This window comes from Macrobrachium nipponense, chromosome 4, assembly GCF_015104395.2.
Source record: "Macrobrachium nipponense isolate FS-2020 chromosome 4, ASM1510439v2, whole genome shotgun sequence".
NCBI lineage: Eukaryota > Metazoa > Arthropoda > Malacostraca > Decapoda > Palaemonidae > Macrobrachium > Macrobrachium nipponense.
The window spans coordinates 13,356,650-13,383,692 of record NC_061100.1 but is presented as its reverse complement, the minus strand read 5'-3'; the positions used below and the strand labels follow the sequence as shown (position 1 = coordinate 13,383,692).

Sequence of the window (27,043 nt, the reverse complement as noted above, 5' to 3'; positions counted from 1 at the left end):
TATATAGCATATATTATAGAAACTAATGATATGTTTGTGTTGTAAACTGTGCTGATTAAAATTCTTGTTGAATTTCGTGACTGCTGTAGGAGTATAGTTACAATGCGTGAGATACTAAAACTTCATTGATTAATTATCTATAATTCAAATCAGATACAATATGTTTTATGGTAATTCTTGAATATATATAGCATATATTATAGAAACTAATGATATGTCCCTTTGGTTTGTTAGGAGAACAGTAAATTGTAGTTCTGACCAAATCGTTACAGAAAGATTTTGAAAGAAGCTGTAAAGTATTTCATGGATTTGCCACACTTGCTGGAATCCATGGGAAGCACATATGCACACGATCAAACTGTGCATATATACATATATATGTCTGTGATATATATCTGTATGTAAACAATATATATATATATATATATATTATATATATGTCTATATATGTATGTAATATATATATATATATATATATATATCTATATATATATATATATATATATATATATATATATATATATATATATATATATATATTATATATATATATATATATATATATATATATAATATATATATATATATATATATATATATATATATATATATATATATATATATATATATATATATAATATATATATATATATATTTTACGTATCTGTAAGTCTGCATATATGTACCTTTATATAGATGTTCGTCTGAAAGCTTTAAATCGCTGGCTATGAACTCGTTACACAAAATACTGCAAGCTTAGATTAGTGTTATGAAATACATATACTGATAATTTTCATATTCTTGGCTATCTATTTTTAAGGTATATTTTCCACCTAAATTAACGAACATACCGCTGAAGTGGAGTCCTGAAATATTTAGATATAAATTTTCTGGGGTATGGAAGATCAGAAGAATCTTATGAATAGTCGGGGAACAGAACCTTACAAATTTCAGAAAACAGGAGAGCAAAGATGACATATGGGGGTCAAACCTCCCTGCTTTAGTTTAGGTCTTTCATTGGTCTGCAAGATGAATGTATTTGTCCTTTGTTTTTTTGTATTGTTATAAATACTTCTATTGTAATGTAAGAGAAGAATGAACTCGCTCAGTCGGAGTTTTGTCAGTGGTTAAAAAAGAAGAAGTTGGAAATAATGTTATATATCTCAAGAGCAAACCAGTCCCTTCTCCAAGCCAGGCACCCCCGCCCCCCGAGCTATTCAGTAGTTACTGTGGATCATGAATAAACCGCCTGACTATTTCAGGAGCCAGTAAACTTTTCATTTAAGCGTCGTGTGTCCGTAAATCTGAAAAAACGACACCTGAAGGTTAAGGCTCGTGATTAGGGCATGCATTCTTCATAACCGATGTTGCCAGATGCTTTATTGACCAGATTCCTTCGCGGATATCCTGGGTCTCTTGTTGTGTGCTATTGTGTAAAGAAAATGAAGCATAAGAGTAGAGACCAAGGTTTTATAATGTCGTGTTAAAATAGAAATGAAAATGCTTTCAATGTTAAAACATCTTTTTATTTTATTTTTATTTTGTTAGATTTAGAGGGAATTCTTCGCACGTAATGTAGTACTTTGTTACCTCCCTGAAATAGAAAAGGGCACTAACGTTAAACTGCTGCCGACTTCTCGTAAAAGAGCAAAAACGTACAAAAGTTAGTGGTCTACACAAATGAAATACAACGTCCAGGAGTGTAAATAGAATTCTAAAGAGAATAATAAAAAAGGTTAAGTTCTCCGCCTTATAAAATGGATGAGTCGGGGAGAAAGAGAGAACCATCACCATATATGTTTAGCTTCTGTTTTTGTTTGTGGCCTCATTGACTGGCCTTCCGCTCCGCCGCTGGCTGCCTGCCTGCTGCCTCACCAGCCTGGAATTAGCGCTCGGTTTTAAATGGCGCCAGGATGCTTTATTCACCGAGTTTGTCAGCTGATGCTTTGTCCCAGGCGTCTTGCCCAAGACGGGGTGTGTTTATTTGATGGCTGAACGCTTTAATTAATGTTGTGTGGGTGATACAGATGAACGAACGTGCGTTGCCTCTGAACGCTTTCGTAATCTTTCAGTGATGTGGATGAAGATTCTCAAGTATTCTCGTGACAGAATGTCTGTGTTATTCTGGAAAAGAAAAAAATCTTAATATGGAAAAAAATTCATATTTGATGTTATCTCACGTTGGTAAGTTATGTTGAAATACTGCATCACTAAACTTAGTAAAGTGACGTGATTACGATGACGCAATGGTGAAGTGTCAAGACGTTCCTTTGCTATTGAGTTAAAGAACTGAAGATGCGTCTGTTTTGTTCTCATATTTGATTATCAGTTTTAGACATAATGACCTTATAACACAAGGAATACGAGCGTGGCATTCGCTGAAAATTCAACCTTACCTATTTCGTTATTGCAGAAGGCAAACAGACCCTTCATGCGTGTTTTTAAAAGTATAATAGTATACCAATACAACTGCACAAAGATATTTATGTCTTTTACATTTGTCAGTTCTTGACAGGTAATCATTATCATCACTTATTATTGATGATAAGACCTTAAACGCAATTATCTTGCTGAAATGCTGTTAAACTGCAAACTGTTTCATTTACAGCATATCCCAGATATTTGGATTTATTTGTGATTAGATTTGTACGGCTTCAGTTCTATAAAGAAATTTATCCTACCATTCTGGTCTCCAATTCTTCACAAAGCGCTCTGATGCTACCTCTATGCATACGACTGTATTTATGTAGAAAAATTATATGGATGTATACCATTTTCTTTTTGCGCTACTTACATTTTCAACCAGTTACTATATGCAATTTGGGTAACAGAAAGTCTCTCTCTCTCTCTCTCTCTCTCTCTCTCTCTCTCTCTCTCTGTGAACTGGTCATTCGGCAATGTACTTTCAGACAGAAAACTCATGAGTGTTCCTTAAAATCTAGGTGTCTCTTCTCTCCCCAAAACCCGATAAATTCCAACCAGTGCCGACGGACACAGTCGTGGAGATCTCCGGAGACTAGTTATATAACTGGAGGAAACGAACGACTATCGACTACCCAAGGGGAGACTTGATTCCGTGAAGCGTCTTAATGGGTATCGCACCCTTGAGATGACTCATCTCTTAAATGCAAAGATTCTGCCATCACGGATTCATAACAAATCGTCTCTTCGCCTTCGTCTGAGGAAATGGGTTATTTTTGCTGACAAAGACACGACGTTCAGAAATTTTTCTTCCGTCAGAGACCAACGGTTTACTGTACATGTGTCAGGCAGGGAATGGGGACAGAAAAATCCCTGCTGTGTCTAGGAAATCTCTGTAGTAATCAACCATGAAATTACATCCGTGAAAACACAGAACTTACGAATTGTCTAGGTTGCTGTGGAGTGTGGACTGACTGCGGCGTAACACCTGTTAAGACGCCACATCCCATATTTACGTGGTCGGCAGTAGCGAAATCATCATTACGTTAATGTTTATTATTATTATTATTGTAGTCAAGCTTTCTTACAGTTTTCGTTGCCCATCATCATTTATATAATCCTCCTCTAGAGGAGGGGTCCTACTCCATTTGTAAGCCTTCACCTTCAGGAATTGTCCGTCACTTTAGCCTTACCACAAATAAAAACAAATAAAAAATGCGTATAAAATCAAGGCACCGAAAACAGATCTGTCTTTCGGTGGTCTTAGTATAATGTTGTATGAGCCGCGGCCTTATATTATGGCCAGACGCGCTATTATGGCTAACTTTAGCCTTAAATAAAATAAAACTACTGAGGCTAGGGGGCTGCAGTTTGGTATGTTTGATGATTGGAGGGTAGAAGATCAACATACCAGTTTGCAGCTCTCTGGCCTCAGTGGTATTTTTAAGATTTGAGCACGGACAGACAAAGCCGGCACAATAGCTTTCTTTGCAGTAAACTAAACGCATTGAGGGAAAAAGTAAAAAACTTATACATGTTCAGTGACTGGCACCGATTCATGAACGATAAAATATTGGAACATTGGAAAAATCAGTCGTTTTGCTCACTCACCGCTTACGAAGTTGAATAACAGTCATCTGAAGCTTTGGACAATTAATTTAAAATATTAACTCTTCTCATTTCGTTTAGATTTGATTTTTTTTTTTGTAAAAAAGATAAATTTCCACCCCCCAAAAATTCGTGTGTTTAGAATTTTCAATTCTTGAATATGATGTTCAACTGAAATACGTAAAAGGTCTTACGAAATACAGAGAAATCATTTATAAAAAAAAAATGTGTTAACAAGTTAATAAGTAAATAGATAGGAAAGAATGTAAATGATTAAAACACAAGGAAAATTGTTTTAAGGTAATAATGCCTTGCATCTTTGCTTATGCTTTAGAAGTTTCCATTGAACAACATCTTCAGGGAACAGGGAGAGACTTTCCACAGTTGAACGGTTTGAGGAACAAAGGACTTCTGGAACTGAGAACTTCGATAGCGACGGTTATTTACTGCATATTGTTGCTGCTGTTCGGCATATCTGGTTGCTCTGGGCAGGAAAAGAGGATCAGGGATTAATTGCGAATGTGAAAAATTTCCGTTGAAATACACAACTTACGAAAACTTGACGGACAAGAGACCGTCCATGGATGGTTCAAGTCATAGCTGGTAATGTTAGGAAACTGAAACCTAGCGCAGTGAAAGCGTGTCCGCGGCGTGGTTGGTATGGTATTAGCGTCCCAACTCGGTGGTCGCGGGTTCGATTCTTGACGTAAAGCTGTTGGTCCCGTTGCTGCTGAATAACCACTGGTTCCATGCAACGTAAAAACACTATACAAACAAACAAACAAACCTAGCGCAGTGAACTCCTCTATTTAAGAAACATATCTCTGGGAGAATTCTACTAAAGGAAGGACACTTGACTTAAAACAGGTTGCACTGATTTTATGACCGTTATAAATATATGAGACATTACGTACAGTGTCTAACTTCTTCGAGGCACCTGGTGACACTTTCATTAGATGTTTCTCAAAAGAAAGTTCCGAGTCAAAAGTGACGGCCATTCCATTCTAAATTATCCCTGAAAGATAACAAGCTACGGCCATCACTTCATTCACTGGTGATTTGTCATACTTTTATCGAAGGGATACTCATCTGAAAGCCTCCACAGTCTCTCTCTCTTTCTTGGTAGATATTGGGAGCTATGGCATTCAGGCAAAGGACAATATTGTCTTACATGGAGATAGTTCACGAAATCCTATTTTGATTCTGGCTAACCAAGCTTGAGCGTGAGAGAGAGAGAGAGAGAGGACAGTCCATAATAATTTAGAGTAGCAAAATAATTTGTTGAAAAAGATTAATTCACGGAATGTACAGGAACGCCTTATTTTTTGTTTTTGTTTTTCTGAGGAAGCTATCTAGGTAGCATAAACTTGACCTGTCATAATATATGCATACATAATTGCTATCTATCTATATATACACGAATACATATGCCCTTTCTCCTAAGAGGAGCAGACTTCTGAGGGCGTTGCCATTCTGGATTTCAGTAGTACTTTGGTTTGAAGTCCTAGACCTATTCCCTTTTCCAGTATGGCGTAAAATATCTTAGTTTTACCAGACCACTGAGCTGATTACAGCTCTCCTAGGGCTGGCCCGAAGGATTAGATATATTTTACGTGACTAGGAATCAATTGATTACCTAGCAACGGGACCTACAGCTTATTGTGGAAACCGAACCACATTATATCGAGAAAGGTATTTCTATCACCAGAAATAAATTTCTCTGGTTCCGCGTTTCCAGTATGGCGTAATCCACTGCAGTTTACTAGCCACAATATACTAATTCGCTGCTTAGGTCAGTGAAGGAATGAAGGATGTTTCCGTTAAGAAAGGTGTTAGTTTTTTTAGCAAGTATTTTAGGAAGAAGCTGCTAGCCCAGTGCTCTTCTTCACCCTGGGTGCCACTACCACAGTCTACTAACTACAGGGTGAGAAGTCATTTGCTTGAATCAACGGAGACACGACAAGTTTGGATGAAAGGCCCTAAATAAATTTTCTAGACTGGAATGGTACCCAGAACTCCTCGAGAAATTAGTCCCATGTGATAAGAACTATATAGTATTTGGCAAATCTGGCTGAAGATTGGGATAAATTGTTTCATTGTTTTAGCAACGTGGCATGGCAACATCAAAGCCATATATAGTATATCGGCATAGAATATGGGAGAGTACCTTCTTTTAAAATGCGGCGTATTCTCATGTAACTAAAACATAAACGAGCAATCTGTTTTGTCTTTTCCCAGTCAATTTAATCCTGAATTAAAACACACACACACACACACACATACACACACACGAGAGAGAGAAGAGAAAATAAAATGCGTGACACGCATTATGAATAAGAGATGCAGATAAAGCATAACTCTAATATAAGTGATATCTTTAACTTAATAACCCATACAACTCATAATAAGCCTAAAACGTTTCCAGTCATGGCTTCGTTACATTTAAAATCATCCGGAAACGTTCACTGTAGGGTAAACTATGCTACTGGTGTTCCCCCAAGCTGCTGCTAATAACGAACAACAAAGTTAACCTGTTGATAATCCTTACTCTAACATCAGTGCATCATGTAGCCCCACCATAACATTAATAATCAAATACGTTGAAAGAGATTAAACGAGATTCGAATATCAAGTATTGGTAAATTACTGGGCCGACAAATTTGCATATGTTTGCAAAGATTACTCGGAAGTGATAAGCTAACGCTGCCTTTGTCTGAACAGGCAGTTATTTCACGAGGTAACATTTTTCAATATATATGTAATATATTTTAAATTTTTGTTGTTTTGTTTTGGCTAGATTTAATTAAATAATATTAATATTTCTCTGTGTAAAGTAGCCTGCAATAGGTACTATGGCACATACAAATCTTGTATTAAGCTACAGTTTTGGATATCCAGCAAGGTTTGCTCTTGTATATTGCGTTCTCGTTTTCATACATACTTTCCTTTTGAGTTTAATTCAAATCACGGAATCCATTTATCAGAGTGAATGATAACCGTTGTTACGAGAATATCTCATCCTATTTGCTTCTCAGTTGATGAAAATATGCCGCGCAAATCGCTAAGTTCAACATGCAAACCCCGTATTACTGGTAACTATCATTACTTTAAAAATAGGCAGGTTAGCAGTCAATAATTTTACGTCAACACATTGTCTTTGGAACACAATGTTAACACTTATCTTAAGTGGAGCAATGGGATCTGTATTGATGACAGAAAATAGTAAAGGTTAACGTGCAGAGTATATTCCGGTAATCCCCGGTTATTTTGTTTCCTTAAAATTACAGAAACTTACATAAGATGAAGGCACATAGATTTTTAGGTGCCATGGTAATAAACATCACTTATACACTACTACACCAAAAAGCTGGCTAGCCAACGAGAGCATTTGCTACTGCTAGAAAGATATCTTGAGAGAGAGAATCTCATGCGTCGGGTTATAAGGTCTTGAGAGACAGAAAGAGAGAGAATCGCTTGCGTCGGGTTATGCGGCAACAAGTTGCTATCTGCCGCTACATATTGCCGGCATTCTGTTGAATTGGTGGAAACACACTTGGTGTATGCTACAATGTAGCATGCCACATGTTGCCAAAATGTTACCTCGGTGGACACCCGCATTAAGACCTTCAGCGAACAAATGGACAACGTTCTATTCGGCAGAACGAAAATTGAAAGGAGCTGAAAATCTTGTTGGCAACGCGCGACCTGGTAGGTTTCCACACTAATTGTTTTGCAACACTCTCTGGTGTTTTTATTTAATGACGTCCATCATAGTAACAACCTAAATTTTAGGTGATAAACCTGAATTTTGTATCCGGCTGAAATAATAACGAGATCCTTTTTCATAATAATCCAACTAGTTGGCAACTTCCCAATCGTCGCAATGCGCTTGATGTTTCTTCCTTGTGAATCTCGTCATGAGGAATAATGGCGGCGGGGCCAACAAGTGTGTTTGACTTCAGTGACGAATATATGCTGTTTCGGGCGAATAACCTTGATAATTCGACAAGCGTTCTTGTTATATAAATAAGTACCATGGTTAGTACCCTTCTAGTGAATAAAATCTCACACGACAGTACCATGCAACCAATTCTTAGGCGAGAAGTGGCGCTTGGTGAATTAGCCTATATATGTCAAGCGGGTTGGTCTTCACTGCCACTATTACAGCCAGACCTTCAGGTATGTTTAAGAGGTATCGTTTTTATATTTCTTGATGAGTGAACGTGGGCGAATTCGAATTTTTCTAAACAAACTTAAGTGCCCAGGTTGGTGAATACACAATGAGGCTACAGCCATGTGTTTCAGTTGTGGCCTACCGAACATTACCAAATTCCCGCCAAAACCAACGGCCTTTGGGTGTCTCGGTCGAAGTTGATTTCCGTTCCTAAATTCTGTATGTTAACGAATGTTTACGATTCCTTAACTGCACTCTGAAAGGGTCGTGATATGAACGTGTTCATTTTGTAATTAAACACTTTGCACCTTCCACTCATGGAAGCAATGTGGTTATGGTATTTCGTGATGATAACTAGAGAATCATGTTCGGTCTATTCAGCTACGTACCATCACGCATCAAAGGACATTAATCAGTTTCAGTCGTCAGAGGTCTTTAGTTAACTAATACGACAAATCAACACAACCTATTCATGGCAGCATTAATAATGATTGTTTTGATAAGAAATACTAGCCAAGAAGAATGCGTCTAGTGTTGCGTGGGCGAAAGTCGTACCAAGATCGTGGGCAAGGAACACCCTGTCATGGAATCATGGCTTCAAGTATTCTAAATTTCCGGGAGAACTTGTACACAGCCAAATGTCTGGTTGATGTGTGACAAACTTGACACGTGTTAGGCCTATTCATATTTTTATTGTGTATATTATCCTCATGTACGTATGTATGTAGTAGGAAAAACGGGGGAAGAGGCGGGGGGTGGAGTTTGATGTACTGCTAATGTAAATTTTGTGTATACATAAAGCTGTTGAAAATGGGTGGTTCTTTCGCTGGACTATGGGTATAATCAAATTTTATAAGAAATTCATGTTGTTCTCGGGCTACGCATATTTCGAGAGATGATGATATCATGGCGTCCAGAATTTTCTTCTGCCGTTGTCTGGCCATCTTTCTCTTGTATGGATGCCCACAGCATCCCAGGCTCTTCATCTAGAGAAAGCTCGGAGAGGTAGTTTCCTTTTTATTTTTCCAAAAGTTTTGTTTCACATTGGATTTGGAAATCCACTAAAACCCATTGTACATCTGGCTCTGGAATTAGGGTGTTTTCACGAGACCGTGTTTTACTCGTTATGCTCTGGCTCAGCATTCACGCTTTGTTGGCGTGCTACGACGTTTATAGGGTGGGCTTATCTTAAATTTTTTATTCATTCATTAGCTTGGTTTTCAACCTATTTTATTGTGACATCTCCTTATTTGGCCCTTATGTCTCGTGTTTTACTTAATATTAAATCTGGGATGTGGACGTTTGCTTAATAAGAAGTTATTGGCCCTACTTGTTTGATGCTTGCTTACAGTGATAGTAATAATACTTATCGAGTTTCTTTGAGTATACGAATGCATTAGTATATTAGGATATCCAATATATGTCTTTAGTGTATAAGTTTTACTCGGTGCTTCCGCCTTTGCCCGTTGCAAGCAACTTTCGTTTTTGTGAAATTACTTAATCGCTGAATCACGTCTACTTGTGAAAGCTTGTGTTTATGTACGTTTATTATCACATCTCCACACATTATGCTCATTCACCTGGCTTTTCCCTCCAGCAACTTCGTATCGTTTTATCGCCTTTTCAATATTTTTTTTTTAAATTCAGCCTGGCAAACTAAGGACAATAGGTTGCCCTCTACATAGGCCGTTTCCTGTACATGTTGTAAGTTTGCGGAACTAAATCAAATAAGGAAACATGATTTTATGTGCCTTAACACGAGCTAGCTTTTTCAGGTCCCTGTGTATGGTATAATTCATGGAGACTGCAGTAAAGGCTATATTTTGATATATTCTTGAATTTTTAGATTTACTAGTTTTTTATTGGTCTTATATTGATTACCTATTTTTGAATTTTGAGATTTACTAGTTTTTTATTGGTCCTATATTGATTACCTCCCTTTAATAATTGCATTGGTTTAATTTTTCTATTGCCTGTTGTATGCTCTTGGTAGTGTTTTTGATGACCAAGTTATGTGTTTTGATGGTTATTATTGAAATTCGTACGCTTTCCCCACAGTTCACATGGTTAATGCCACATGATACTGTCATTGACATCCAAAAGGATGAAGAACTTGTTTCATTTAAACCAATATTTTTAGAGGAAAGTTTAGCTCTAGAGCTGTGTATCTTTACAAGTGAGGTCGTGTGAACGCGTACAGTAGATTTGTGGTATGATGGGTATAAATCTCGTTTTTTAAATAATTTTGATATACATTGGAGTCAATTCTTTTATTTATTTTCATGTTATATTGAAGAATGCCGATTGTCCCTTTTTATCAGTAGTTTACTGTGACATCCTGTTCCACGGATACCCTCCATGAGCAACCACTAGCACAGCGGAGAGATCTGAGTACTATTGTCTCGGGTTGGTATGTGACCCACTGAGCTTTGACTTGTGATTTCATTTAAGACTAGACCTAAAGAACACTTCAACTGTCTGGCTCTTTATCTTGAGGCCCGGTTGAACCCGGGGCGTGGTCTATAGTGTGACGAGAACAGACTGTCTCTAGTTATGATTGAATGAAATTTGAAGTATATTCACATATTTGTGTTTCTTTTGTATTGAAGGTTTGAGTGTATTCTCCCAGAGTGAAGATGAAGCACATTGACTTATTTGTTTATTTAGCAGTGAGGGTTGGAGTATATTCATATATTTGTTTCTTTCGCAGTGAAGGTTGAAGTGTAGTAATATATAATAAATTTGTGTTCTTTTGTCACTGAAGGCTGAAGTGTATTCATATACTTGTTTGGTTCGGGAATTGAAGGCTGAAGTGTTGTGTTTCTTTTGCAATGAAGATTGAAGTGTACGTATTTATAAAACTTTCCGTCGCTAGAAAGATGCCCTCTTTTTATGATTATTCGCAATGTTCATGATTAAGATAGATATAACAGTTAAGAATACTTTCATTTTACTGTATGGAATTTGAAGTGATTAAAGTGGTTCCCTTCATTATGTGGCTTTTTAGTTGGTGATTACAACATTATTGATAAGGGAGTCTCCAACTAGAGGTAAGGCAGTCCTAAATTATACAAGTAGATCGTCATAGCTTTCATGACGACTAGATGATAAGAGTGGAGTACGTCTTCCCCATGGATCCCCCACCACTTATAAGGTGTATTACCGTATGAAGGAGCTTACGTTTGCTTATTAGGTGATAAGAAAAAGATTTTGGTGTGCATGGCAGCGTGAGAGTAGAATGCGGGAGGGTTATTCTTACTTATCTTTGTGTCATGTACCCTCTCTGGTGTTCCCCTTGGTGGGGGAGGAAGCAGGGAAGACTTCGATAATGATAATTATGATGATGATTATGACGACGGTCCCTGCTGTCTGCTTTACCTCTCCACCACCCTGTGCCCTGTCAACTCTCCTTCTCCCGTTCCCCTCCACCCCGTGGGGCATCCGTCATTGACGTCCCAAACGGCCCCCGTCCGCTCGTTTCACAGCTTGTCTGTCACGGTATTATGGAGTGATGTGTGTTGTTGGGTGTTCATGTCGTGCTTCGCCGGGAACGTTGAATGTGGCTGGTTGTGGAAATGACCTGAAAATGCGTTTAACTCCAGTGCCTTAGTGTGATACGTTAAACGTTGTTGATTGGTGGGAGGGCAAACGAACAGTGGCTGGTTTCCGTTAACGGCACCTGTGTTGCTTTCATTGAAGATGAAATGGAGCTCTGCATGAGTGAACTTTTGATGTAAAGTGTGTGTCAAAGGGGAAATTAGCAGTGCAAAGCGTACTTAATTAGTGTTGAATCTACATTTTTCGGTGTTTTCAACATGGTTTCATTTTGTCGGACATGGCGTTTAACTGGAGTGAATTTTAATGTCACGATTGAGCTTATGCTTAATTAATTGTTACGAGTGTACATTGAAACAGTTGTAGGGTTCACTGGTAGTTCTTGCGGTAGATCGTGGTAACACCCTGAAATGGCTGGTTGTGAGAATGATTGAAAAACCATTTAGATTACGGATTACCAATTTACATTGTGGGTTGATGTGATTTGGGCCATACCTGAATGATAATTTAATGAAGATGTCGTCTAATGGGTAGGAAATTGGGCAGCAGCTATGATCGGATCTAGGGTAAGTATTTTAGTGAAGGTTTATTTTTTTTACCTACTGATTGTAATTACAAGATTTTTACATAGAGGTAAAGTGCACAGTTTACCGTTTTGTACAACCAAATGACTTCCAGGCTGTGACATTGTGTTACTGGTTTGTTGATTAGCCATGGCACCATTGGTGGCACTGATAGAGACATCTGCTGACCTCAATTCCTTTTAAGATCGCGCATAGGACGTCTTATGGAATCATCGTACCGGGAATAAGACAATGGTTTGTATAAGTAAATCGTATTGGGGAGAAGACAATAATCTGTATAAGTAAATCATGTGTGTCGTGTTTCTTATGAAATTTAATTGTCAGAGTAAGAACTTACATTTTTCTTTCCATCTTCATTTATTGCGTCTATGTGTCTTGTTTTTATTCTTTATGATTTAAGCACGAATGATTACCTTAAGGCAGGATTCATAAAGAAAATGTCTTTGTGTCGTATTTAACGGGTATAATTCGAGAATATTAGCCTGGTGTTCTTTACATGCTTTTGGTTTGCTTTGCACTAACACCGTCAGAAATCAAAAGTTTTTTTTTTTTTTTTTTTTGAATAGGGCCGCTAAACCATGAACATTGATTCTCCAGTGTAGTGGGTTTGGAGAGCATTGGTAATGAAGAAAACACACACTGAGTAGCTTTTCATTTTTCCTTACAAGTTCCTTTTTAGTATGCGAGTGGATCTACCGAATTTTCATTTGCCATATAAGGAAATTCAATCTGGACTGACAGAACTGAAGAAATCTTCCATGTGTACGGTACTGTTGCTGCTCATGGTGAAAAGAGAGGTCCTTCAATGCAGTTGCACCTTTGTGAATGTAGTTATTTACCCAAGAGAATTTCACCTCCTGCGGCGTTGAAGGTGTGAATACTGTTGCTGCTGAGATTGTGTGTAGTCGATATGTTGTCAGATTGTTCGAAATCGATTTTTAATGTTTCAGGTTTTGCATATTTATTTGTACGTCTCTTGTGAATGTTTTTTTTTTTTTTTTTTTTTTCTTGTATCTTGAATCCAACTTCAGCCTCAGCCCGTCACGTTACACAGGCTTGCAGATCCATGATGTCTTCATGAATAACCTATAGTCACTGTGACCCAGTGTAGATTTTAGAGAATTGTATTGACCTTAACTTTGTTGAACAATGTACTTATGCTTAATTTAATAGACTTTGATGAGAGCATCCATTCTATACGAGAAAATACGTATCTAGGAGCCTAGATTAAGTGTTATAGGTATTATGGCACCACATAATCTCTGAAGGATTGACATATATTTGCAGATGCTCCTTGTCACTATTATAATTATCATGACATAATTCATGGGGTAGCAAATGAACTGTTCTTCCTTAATAATATTATCGATAAGAACGCCACAGAAGAGTGTAGTCAGTGAAAAATTCACTGGTTAAAAGACAAACCGACTCTTATCTGGCAAATGATAAGACTTCTTCCAACTTACAACTTTTATACTCGGCACATGGCAACATTTTGTGCCCCATTTTAGTCTACTTCAAATATTTAGTATGATTTCAGTGTCTGGATATGAACTATTTTTGCCTTTGTTTCCTTACTTGAGCAAAGACTTTCCTCACTTCTAATCTATGCACTTTCTCTTCCCCCACAAAAGTAGCCTTGGAGTTATCGTCTAAAGTAGACATGTAGCAGCCCTCAGGCCAAGATCCGGTGTCATAGAGGCTAAAGGTTGACACTGCACGGTTGAAACTGAAGAAGAAATGTAAAGAGCTATTAGATAAGCTGCCTGATTGGAGTGAGATGCTATTTTCGTTGAGATGTATGGCTTGGGGTTTATCAGACGCTCTTGTAATATGACAAGAATAATGCCTCGGCCTATTTATATCGTAATTGTTTTCATGTATTTTTTTCAGTACGTAATTCACGGGCTATTTAAAGTAGTTGAGGTAAATTATCATTCTTCGACGACTTTATCGAATGGAGATTAAAACCAGCATAAAAATATCAGCCAGTGGGTTAGAGATCAAGGTTGTGAACTTTGTTACTGGTAAGGAGTTTATTTGCTATGAGACGCATAGCATATTCTAAATCTTTTCGCGTGTCATATCGTCTTGTGATGAGGCCCCTTTAGTGATTACCTGCATCGTTCGCGGAACATTTTCGATACCGTTTTGTGTCTTTTAGTTTGAAGACGTTCTTAGCATTGTCATGAAACCATTTTGATTTGTCTTTTTAAAATGTCCACTTTTGGAAATCCGCTCTACGCAGTCTTAGAGAAGGGTTCGTTTTAAGACTCTTAATGGCAACGTTTTTAACAACATTCCATGAGTCATTTTCAGAAAACGTACTTAGAAAATTTTAGGTTCTTGAGGTATATATCCTTTCAATTAGCATCTGCATACGCGGTGTACTTTTAACATCTCTGCTGATCTCTTCGCTAGAGTCTTTAGCGTGACGCCTTAGGATACCCAACATCTTGGTCGTATTCCTGTGACAGGCACTTTGGATCTCTTGCCTTTTCTTCCCGAGACACGTTATTTATTTTGCCAAGTGTTAACCTGTTTCCAAGTGAATTTTTTTGTCCGGTGTATTTTGTGTCGGTTCCTTTCACTCCTTTGAAGTCTTTGATAGCATTTGGTGGGCTGACCCTTGATAGGTTAAAGGCTGTTAGTTCAATTTCTGTCAGTATCTCTGCGAATTGATGGATCTTTCTTTGTACAGGTTCGATTGGGTACAGTATATTGAACTGTTAACAAGAGGGAAAGACAGGGGTTGACTCTTGATAACAGTTAGAGTGTTTCATTGTTTTCTTTATGAGGACTATGTCTAACTTTCTTTATTTTCTAGAAAAGTGCTAGAAATTTATCGGATGAAGAAATGCAGTACTTTCATATGAATATCATGATGCTGACAACAAAATTTCTACAAACAGATGGAATTTTATTTTCAAGGGAATTTTATTTTCAAGGGATTTGTAACTACTTTCCCCTTCGGTTTCTCCCTCAAAGCTTGTAATGTATTGAAAAAATACAGAAATTATGAATCTAGGTTTTAGACGCTAAAAAGGTTTATTTCCTTTGTATTTATAGTAATTCTTTTTTCGTTTTTTGTTGGACATACTTAACCTCATGGGTGTATATTCCACTTCAGGTATTGTGTGTCCTTAAGAGAGAGAGAGAGAGAGAGAGAGAGAAAGTTTGTTATGATTGCTGACTCGTAGTTTTATGTTTATATATATATATATATATATATATATATATATATATATATATATATATAATGTATCTCAAGTATCAAAGGCCCATTAAAATACATGTGCGTGTGTGTTTGTTTGTGTATGTATATATATATATATATATATATATATATATATATATATATATATATATATACGTGAGAGAGAGAATGAGTAAGCATTATAATGAATTTGATGGGACTGTAAGTTAACAGTTATTGATAATTTATAGACTGGGGGCGGTTGCCGCCAATGAAGCTTATTTATCTTTAGTTTTAAGATTAATTTGAACCCTCCCATGTGCGCAGTAAAATATATTGATCTAGTTTTCCTTGTAGGCTAGTTCATAACGACATGTTATTCTTGTCTCTTTTCGTAAGATTTGGAAGAATGATTGACTTTCGATTTAGAATCCATATCGGGGAAATTTCAGTTGCTTTCGAAGTCTAAATGGGTGTCTGTTCAGTTCATAAAATGCTTTGCGTACGTCGCTTGCTTGTGATGATTTTAATAGAATTTACTGGCTTTTGTGATAAGGACATCCGGTGTGGACTGATTCTCTCTCTTACACTCAAACACACACACACATACAAACACACACATGCAGACGGGTCTTGATTCTTATAAGGCTGACGAAGTGAAACTTTTCTCTGTCTCTTAACCATACCTCTTAAAAACAATACATTGTTTCAGATATTTTCTTTATGTGTTATCCTGAGTTCAGAGGGACTGAGATGTGACTGTGGCTGGTCAGTTACAGGTATCCTATTTAATTAGGATATATGTAATCATTCATGGCAATTTTGTATACTACTTATTTTGGTGTGGAGAGAGAGAGAGAGAGAGAGAGAGAGAGAGAGAGAGAGAGAGGAGGTGGGTTGGGGGTTAGATAGTGTGGTTTTCGGAAGTACCTGTGTTGCTATCGTGACGTATAACCTGGGGCTAACAACATTATCTGTGTAGTGAGAGAAAGAGAGAGTGAGAGAATAAAAAACCTCAAAACTCAGTAAATGTATTGATAGGGTTCTTATCTGTGACTCAGGATGTATATCTGCCCTTCTCCCACACTCACAATAACCTCTCCCCCTCCCCCTCCCCCAACGCCATCTATTCAACTATCCACCATTTCCCGTCTTCTAGTCCAGCTTGGATTTTGTTTCCTTTATCTACGCAAACAATTTTTCATTTTCTTATATTTTATTTCTTTCACAGTCTACGTTCCTGCCTACAAATGTATCTTCTTGCAGACTATCATCACTCCGGCTAAGACTTCTGTCATTCCCGCCACCATCCTTGCTTATTCACAAAGGTTCCTACGCCTTCACACACATCCTTTCGTTTACGAAAATGTCTCTAGCAAACGTCCCTTACTTTATCTCAGTCGTAGTTTTACTTTTGTTAACCTATTTCGTTTCACAAGCCTCCCATGTATGTTGCTAATAATTCTTTGCTCTCACCTACACGTTAAAACGTTCGTACTCACAGTTACAACCGTCCATTGATGTTCGCAAACTTCTCTTCACTGATACTTATGAACATAAAATTTTCAAAGACTTGGGAGCGCTCTGTCACAAAGACACTTTCATTATATCAAACATCCTCTCAGTTAAAAATCTGTGCAAATACATTAAAGCATTTAAGTCAACAAATTACACATTCACTTTTACAAGATCCCCCTCACAACAAATTTCCAGTTTCACAAGGTCACTGATTGTCTCTTTCTTGAAGTTTCTTCATCCTTTCATAAATACTTCTTGAAAACTTGCAAGAATGCTGTACTCCACTTAACGAAGATTCAGTCACACTTGCCTGATCATCAGAGGTAAAAGGTTCTCTCATGATAGTTACTTCAATTTTTTTGTCAAGGCAATTTAACGGATAATGTAAGTAACAAAAACCTTTTTTCCCCGTTGCTGAATAACCACTGGTTCCATGCAACTTAAAAACACCATACAAACAAACAAAAACCATTTTCACAAGTTCATGATCGAGACACAGTGGTAAACACAAGTATTCCTGTAATTACAGTTTTTTTTTTATTTTTTAGTTTTAGGGAGTTTGGCGATGTGGTCAAGTTTGTATTTTGGAAGTTAGAAAAACCTCTTCCAGCTAAATCTTTATCAAGTTTTTGTATGTAATTTCTGAATAGTATTATGTCAGCTTAGAACATCTGGCACTATGCCTGTTTTTTTTTATATTATAATTAATTGACGAGGTAGCGGGAGGTTTCTTCATGTGATTTATGGTTATTAATTAGCGTTACTCGAGTGTTTTTTTTTTCATCGTTACTTCAAACAGTATTTTTGTGACCAATAAGTATTTTCTAGAGGAAGACGTTGCTGTAAAGAGAAACTTTATCTTCTGAATCGTAGATGAACTCTGTGTAAATTAAAATGGCCAATTCTTGCCACCACTGCATATTTTATTTTTTCTAGCAGTACTGTGAGCATTAATATGACTGTTACATATGCTGCAAAACTACTGTGCACAACGCTGCGTCGTTGTTACATATTCTGCGCAGTTAACGTTTTTTGCTTTGTGTACATTAAGACCCATTCTTTGTATCTCTCATGCCGCCCGTGAACTCAGCACTTTCGACGTATCTTCTCACACTTTCTATTATGTAGGAAACGCACATCTGTTGGTAAACTTTCTTCTCCCATTCTCTCGGCATTACCATTCGACAAGATTGATTCATTTGTGTTTTAAAAAATGGCATTGTACGTTTTTTTTCCTGATAATAGTGGCCCGGCTGGTACTGATATGATTACAGTGATCTGGAAGAAAAGTCGATCTGAAAAGATCTAGAATTATGTACGAGGAAGTTCATGATCCTTGACTTAGAACGTTGCACATACATATTTCTCCAGATGCGATTATCTTGTCTTGTAAGTTGATGTCAAAGGTATAGTTTCTCTTTCTAGATGTAGAAGCTAGGGATGATTTAGGGTGATCCATTGTGTCAAGTTTCATAAAGGATTTTTATCCAATTTATCCAGACTGAATTTTGTAGATTACAGATTTTCCATGAGGTCTCAGATTGGTATACTTACGCAGGTGATATCGGTTAGAACCTCTGTGATGTTCAAGATTATTTTTTATTTCAGTTACAGTAGCTCATGATTTTAGTCAAAATCTTTCTTGGGATTCTTGATGTCACGTCAATTTGTATTATATTAATAGTTATTTTAAATGATTTAAGTGTAAATTTCTTTTGTGTATTGTTAGTATCTTCTCTCTCTCCAATCTGAACGTATTAATTTTTCTTTATGATTTATGTAATGAAAAATGAATTTAGTTTTAGTAAATAAACTGCAAGGATATGAATTCACTACGGTTGAATGGCTATATTTAATCATTTTCCAGTTGTCAAGATACTCCGGTTATGCTTGAAATGGTTTCCTTAAAATAGTTTTTCATAATTTATTATGCATTTTAACCTCGTGCATCTAGTTTTCACCCTTGTACTACGTACATTACTTTCCCTTTATTGTTGCCGATGTAGTTCAAAATGGATGTAACAGTTTCTTTTTCTTCTTTTTCCAGTGTCTAAAGTGTGGACGTTTTCGAGGGTGAGTAAATCGGCAATCTAGGGTTAGTAAACTTATTGTTAATTCAAACGTCACTTCTTGGGAATTGAAGATTAACTTTAATCTACCGTCACTTATCGTAGATTTTTCTTTGGTATAGATAAGTCGTCACTTCTTGAACATTTTGGTTTGGTTTGGAACAAGACCTGTTATTGAAAGTCTTATATCAGTCAAAACGTCTCTTTTGAGGATCATTTTTCATATTAGGAAAAATGTTTATTTTGTCAGGAAATTCGAGTGTAATATTAGTCAGACGCAATTTTTTTTATAACAAATAGTATGGCATTACTTAAAGTTATGTTTCAATATAGCATTCATAATTGACAGCAGTCTTTACGTAGTCCATACTCATTTCTTCCGAAAAACACTGTTGTTTTAATTCCGTTATGGTAAATGGTATTTATCGCGATTTTTCATTCCTGTGTCAGTCAGTCATATTCTATATATTACTACTGAGAGAGAGAGAGAGAGAGAGAGAGAGAGAGAGAGAGAGAGAGAGAGAGAGAGAGAGAGAGCTCTATGGTCGATAATATATGATATGGAGTTAAAGTCATGATCAATCTTCCTTTCAGTTCCGTATTCTGTAATTTTTTCCACATTCTGTATCTTTATGATTACAGAGTGGAGAAAAACTTATAGAATACGAAACTGAAGGGAAAATTGATCATGATTGTAACTCCACATCATAAATGATCGACTATATAGGAGCTCTCTCTCTCTCTCTCTCTCTCTCTCTCTCTCTCTCTCTCTCTCTCTCTCTCTCTCTCTCTCTCTCTCTTAGTAGCAATGCATAGAATATGATTGGCACAGGCATGAAAAATCGTGGTCATCCATTTACCATAGCGGAAGTAAGACGATAACAGGGGTTTTTCGGAAGAAAAATAGTATGTACGGAGAGAGAGCAGACACATTTCAGAAGGCTCAATACTTTTGCTACGCCTTATTTCCTTTCAATACTCAACTCCCTCCAAGGCCCTATATCTGTTTATTCATTATCATATATCTAACCATATGTAGCACTCTTAGGCTAACATTTGTTACGTACATTCACACAAGCTTACATGCTACATTATATCGACTCTGATACTGAACGAACCTCTTACTCTAACAGTGCCATTTAGCAGGCACATCTCTGGTTAGCATTGACTAACAATCAAATAAATTTATTATATTTTCTATACTAATTTGTAAATACATAAATGTAACGTATTCATCTTTCTAATATGTGCCTACTGGTGGCAGTGTTAAAGTAAGAGATCCGTTCAGTATCAGAGTGAATATCAAGTAACATGTAAATAGAGTGTGGATGTACGTAATAATTGTTAGCCTATGAGTACCACATGTGGTTAGATATATTGTAATGAATAAAGAGATGTAGGGTCTTGGAAGAAGAAGAAGTCGAGTATTTAAAGAAAATAAGTCGTTGATAAGATACTGAGTATCCTGAAATGATGCTGCTGTGTCTCCGTACTTTATTGTAGCCGTATAACTTATATGTGTATATATGCAAACTGAATGAGGGATCTCGTAGGATGGTGGGACTTGTAAATTTGTTAACATAGAATCTCATGAGCATATATATATATATATATATATATATATATATATATATATACACACATAAATTTGTAAACATAGAATCATGAGCTTATAGATATATATAATATTGATATATATATATATATATATCTATATATATATATATATCTATATATATATATATATATATATATATATATAGTAATTTGTAAAAAATATCTCATATATATATATATCTATCTAAATAATATATATTCTATATATATATATATATATATATTATAATATATGTTAAATTTGTAAACAGAATCTCATGAGCATTATATATATATATATATATATATATATATATATATATATATATATATATATCTCACAACGCCTCATGTATTTCCTGCCCTCTATCTTCTTCAAATCTCCATTCATCTTAACCTCCCCCGTCTCATGGTTCTTATCCTCTTAGGTCTAAGTCTTGTAACTCTGCTGGTGCCCACCGGAGACCAGCTGACGCTATCATGTACTATTCTCGTAGGGATGGGTCGTAGAACCTGGCCAAGCCATCTACATCTCATCATTATCTCATCTACATATGAAACTTCTGTAATTTCCTTTGTTACGTTATTTCTTGCTCTAACCTGCCATCTGACTCTTTATATTCATCTCAAAATTCTAGTCTTCAGTAGAGAAAACAATTTTAGACATACTTCGAGTGCCATTCCATGATTCATGTCCGTATAAGAATACCGATCGTACTGTACTAATGTGTAATTGTGCTAATGTATAATTCGATTTTTGAATCTGATTCAGCCTGCCCATTGTCTGATTTGCCTTTTTTTCTAATCTTTTTCCAAATTCCTTGTTTGGAGAACCTATAAGGGATATCATTGTTCCTAAATATGTGAAAGATACAGCCTCATTAACCCTTCCTCCATCTTATGTAGTTTCAAACCCGTTGTGCATACTGTATCCTTATTACTGCGTTTTTTTTTTTATTATTTTGTATTTATCTTGAGACCCGTCATCTTTTTAGATGATGCATTCTGTTTAAGCAAGCTTTGTAAAGCTTGTGGTATTCTGCTGATTACGAGAGCATTGTTTGCGTATTTTAAATGTTAGATTTCTGTCGTTATTCCAATCTAAACCTTCTCATCCACCGCCAGCTATTTTTTTTTATATAATAAAATCTATAAGAAGGGCAAAGCAAAGACAATATAACAGTGCCCTGTAGCACAGCTTTAATAATGCAACTTTATCGGACAAATCTCAGTCAACATAAACTTTGCATTTACTTCGTTCGTGGATAGTTTCAGTTAGCTGGTCACATTAAACGCAAATACTCAGATGACCTGACACCTCCCAAAATACTAGTCTGTGGACGCTGTCAGATGCTTTCTCGTAAATATTTAAGGCTATCAGACGAGGTATTTTTAGATTCCGTACGGCTTCGCAGTTTATCTTACCACAAATATATGCTCTGTACAAAAACTTCCCTAAAACTACCCTAAAACTAACTTGTTCATCTCTATAAGCATTTTATCAACCTCTTATTATAGCCTTTTCAGAGTAATCTTTTTGAATATTTTCGTCAGAACGATGTAAGTTCATTGCCTCTGTAGTTATCATACTGAGTCATGTCACCTTTTTTGGCTTTGTTTCCTCATTCAATATTATGCACAACAGGCTTGATAGAAAACGGTGCTTTCCATTTCCAGGCTCTTTCTTTATTATTTCAGTCTCCGTTTTATTACCCAAATCATCTCCTGATGTCATTATTGACCTATCCCTCCTCCTGACTGGCACTTTCCTATTTTTCATTCTTTCCTTGGTTATTTCATTTCCGATTCGGCGGGCGGCTGTATACCGCCACTCCCCAAATAATACATGATTTCTTATCTTCTCTCTTCTTGTACTTTGTTTACCTTTACTTTCTAAGACAGTTATTTGTTCTGATTTTGCCGTTGTCTGTGCTGTATTGTACTTCAGGTCTCATCCAATATCCAAGGTATCTTGAAACGTCTCATATCACAGTATGTTTTTCATAAGAATCATACACATTGTTGATATATTCCAGTCTTCTTAGAATATATATATATGCTTGTCTTGCGTGTGTGTAAATGTATTGGGATTGCAGTTTAAATGTTGGAGAATGTTACAGAATTTTTAACATATCAGCTCAGGGAAGTTTGTGTGGCAGCAGCTGACTAATGTTAATTATTATTAGTCATTACTGTTGGTTTTGTTATCTTATTGGCGGTATAATTATGGAGGCTGACCTATATTACTCATGCTCTTGTTTTCCGTATATACATGCCAAGGGTGTCTACATAACACTATCGTTGAACGGCAGAAAATGTCCCAATGCTTGGATTGTAGCCCAAATTTCATACTTCTTTCGTTCGTTCTATGTACCATGACTGTTGTTTTCCATTTGTAACTGCTGAATTAGAGATCTTGGCCGTTTATTAATACATTTTCTAATTGCTATGATCACACATGGCTAAGAGACACTCGATAACACATTCATTTTATGGAGGCAGCTGTTAATGTCAGATATTTTTTTTTTACTTCTTAAAAATTCCCTATTTGAAAATGCTGAAGTCACGAATCTGAATCCAGAATAAGTCATACGTCCTATTCAGCCTTTGAAATTCAACTACATGTAGCTACTAAAATGTGCCGTGCCCGTTATGTGAGATATGTGGTGCTTATCAAATTTGTGGATGAGGACTTTTCTTAATGTTTCTGACATGGCATAAAGAAATTAACTGGAAACGAAGACACAGTGAAAAGAACTCACATACAGCCATGATTGTTATTATTATTTTTAAAACGACTACACGAACAACTTAAAACGTAAGTGTGTCCTTTGAACAGGTGTCTAAATTGCCCTCTCATCTATGGAATTTCTTGTATACAGTTAGTTTGCTTTTAACATCTACGATCGCTTAACGGTATAGTTAAAGGGCCGGCGAAAGTTTATGAACTTCAGGCAGCGCTGGTTGGATTTTGTCGCGAATTTGTATCGTCTCAGTAACACAATTTTTTTTATACTACGACTGTTGATGTTAAAAATCTAAACTTATTGTGCAGTCGTACTGCTATCGCAAACATTAATGTTTACTATAACTAAAGAGAGTTGAATAGTCTTTTATGTTACCGTTTTTATACCTATCATTTTTTTCTGGAAATTGGCTTGGAATAACGTCGACAATTTCAAAGCTTCGAAATTGTCAACACCCTTGGGCCATGATGGCGAATTTTAAGGTTCCTATTGCCATCATACTACTGCAAAATAAAATGTGCTCCAGTCGGGGAAAATTACTCTGTCATTTAAGATATTTGTTATATCTCGAATTCTATCACATGTGTGGCAGAGTTAAGTTAGTCCAGAAGTTTGATTTTTACGAATATTTTAATGTAAAATAAATAGTTTAAATCTCGGTGGATGAACGAGACGAAATGACCATCAGATATGACTGTTGAGTTGCTTTAATGATCCATTACTGCTATTTTAATTTTTCACCTGCCAAGGTAAAAGATATATTTAGTTGACTTGGACATGATGGCTATCAATAAGTGAATCAACAGACGGCAGTTAATACATTTTTCTCAAGGTAAAACTCATTTAACGCTGACTCGATTGTCTTTAAACATATTTTTTTTATAGATAGACTCCTGAATTAATAATCAGGTTCATAAGGCTATAAGGTGAATAACCTTCGGCTACATCCCCACCTTTCTGGTTTTCTCTTTTTGCCTCACGGCTGGACTTGATAACGACTTATTAAGTCTGATAATTTGATAAATATGTCTTCGATATGTATAGAAATTGAAACATAGCGAAAAATGAAAAGAAAATAACCGTTTTCTATCATTATTTTTTTTTTTTATTCGCATTTCTAGTGAATATCTGCGGCAGTGTATTCTCATTTGTGCTCTCTCTGGCCCGAGATGTATGCACAGGAGATAAGCATTCGTGTACTGTCACTATGAGGAGGATTCTAAGCACAGTCTTATCGTCGTTATCTTTGAAGTGTGTCACCAGATAAAACGAATAGATTAATTGTTTATCACTGAAGGCTATTCTTGATGTATTTCACATGTGACAATAAAGAGGAGAAAATTGAAAAAAATTGTCTCCTACTCGAGGTCAGTGTAAAGTCTCTCTCTCTCTCTCTCTCTCTCTCTGCTTCCTCCTCCTCTCTCATATCCTCCCTCTCTCTCTCTCTCTCTCTCTCTGGTATTTTGTGTGTGCGCGTGTTTCTCTGATGTCGGTTCGCTGTTTCTCTCAGTTGCCAAAATTTCAAAGTAGCTCCATTTTTTCCCATGATTCCTAGAATGGTAGGTATTTCTTAATTCATCATAAATGGTACTCTTAGCTAGCATGGCTACAGAGAAAAAAACCACAACGTCGACACATTCACTCTTTGAATGCTCACTTTTTGAATGATGAATCGTAAATGACATCTCGGGGCGACAACATCTAGTAGTTCTTACAACTACACAAAAAACTCATTAAGGCTACCCACAGCATATGCGAGTACATATATATATATATATATATATATATATATTATATATATATATAATATATATATATATATATATATATATATATACATACACAACACACACACACACACACACACATATATAATATATATATATATATATATATATATATATATATATGTATATATCCAAACAGCGGTGGCCACAGCCGGATATACATCAATGAGGAGGACATAAAGACTTGATAAAAGGGTCAATTTATTCCCGACGTTTCGTAATGTCTTCATTACATTTTCGAAAATGCAATGAAGACATTACGAAACGTCGGGAATAAATTGACCCTTTTATCAAGTCTTTATGTCCTTCTCCTCATTGATATATATATATATATATATATATATATATATATATATATATATATATATATAAATATAAAGAGCTTTGTGTCGTGTAGTTTTTGCATAGCTCTGTTTTGGATAACAGCCATAATCGACTAACTGCCACGATCTAAATCACTGTTAAGGTCACCAAAGGCGCACTGGTTTTCGGGATCGAATGTGGGACCCCTTCACTTGTGATGCTAATAATCTCCATGTTAATGCACCAGAAATAGGCCTTTATATTACTGTGCGGTGCGTCGTAAAGGCAGGGATATGATTTTGGGAGATCCAGTGGACATAATGTAAAATGATCTGTTGAAAGCCATTTTTGAGACTTAAACCAAATATTAGGGGGAACTTAAAGAATCCTTTCCAATTGGGAGCACGGTATTTCATCGGCCTCGTAATTGCTAAAGCGAGTCATTTATATCAATAATATAATATGAATTAATATGAATCAACTCTCTGCCCATTTAAATATTTAATATATCCATCCATTATCAAGCCGATGCTTCATCAATAATTATAGTGGTAAATTATCTCATTTGAATTTCAAGTCATTAATGAAGCTCTCGTTGTTGTTCTTTTTTTATATTAACTGTTTTTAATTTCGCCTTTGCTCCTATCATTGTCGGCCCATCATCCTTTGTCACGGTGGAAATGGATATATTGCCTTTGATGGCGCGTCGACATTTGATACGTTTGGCGCACCGGCTCATATTTTTGCGGTTTCAGCAGCGTGTGAGGGCGTTTCAGGGCTTTGGCAATGTGCAATTTCATTTCAGTAGTACGCAAGAGTATCTACACCTTATGTAGGTTTATTTCAGGCAGTAGATACAAGAATTTTATTAGTACGGTAGGGTTTTTAAAGGATGTGCATAAGGACGCATTAAGGATTATATAATTGTTATTTAGAAACATGCAAGAGGCTTTTAGCAGGTGAGTATAAGAGCTTTTATGGGGATACGTGCAAAAGCATCTCAGAATAAGGACATTTTAATAAATTCTAATTTTTTTAGAAAAACGATGAAAAGCACCTCAAGAATATGTAGTTTTTATTTTAAATATACTTGAGACTGTTTTCAAGTGTATGTTCAAGCATTTCGGGTTGAATATGTAGGAAGTTGTAACAGTATTTCGTTATGAATTAAGTGGAATCACTTTTACTGATTGCATTCTCTTGGCAGCTTTCTCATTATTTAATTTTCCTACTTTAGTAAGGAGTGTCCCTAGAAGGTTACTGGCTTAATTTTGTCTTGGTCATTATATGTTCAAATTATGATCAATAATAATACTGTCTTAACTGATAATTTTCACTAGTCATTATAGTTAGTGATGTGTTGAATTTTTTTTTTTTATCCTACTCAGCCAGTTTATCTTGAGACAATAGATCATATTAGGTCTTTCTTATTTCTGTTCTTTGTGAACATGTTCAACAAATAAACATACATACAAACTTGGAGTT

The 27,043-nt window shown here is 36.1% G+C and overlaps 1 protein-coding gene across 4 annotated transcripts in view; it reads left to right on the top strand.

The window, feature by feature from the left end:
- Nucleotides 1–7,946: 7,946 nt before the first annotated feature.
- Nucleotides 7,947–27,043, top strand: part of LOC135211558 (uncharacterized) — a 488,168-nt gene continuing 469,071 nt past the window's right edge. For 3 of the 4 annotated variants that reach the window (XR_010313663.1, XM_064244858.1, XM_064244859.1), the window contains exons 1-2: nt 7,947–8,208; nt 19,104–19,129. Coding sequence is in view for 3 of the 4 variants with exons in the window: in XM_064244858.1 (XP_064100928.1) it covers nt 8,065–8,208; nt 19,104–19,129 (170 nt within the window). In the remaining variant the exon portion in view is untranslated. The remainder of the gene's footprint in view (nt 8,209–19,103; nt 19,130–27,043) is intronic. The other variant, XM_064244857.1, reaches the window with a different exon arrangement.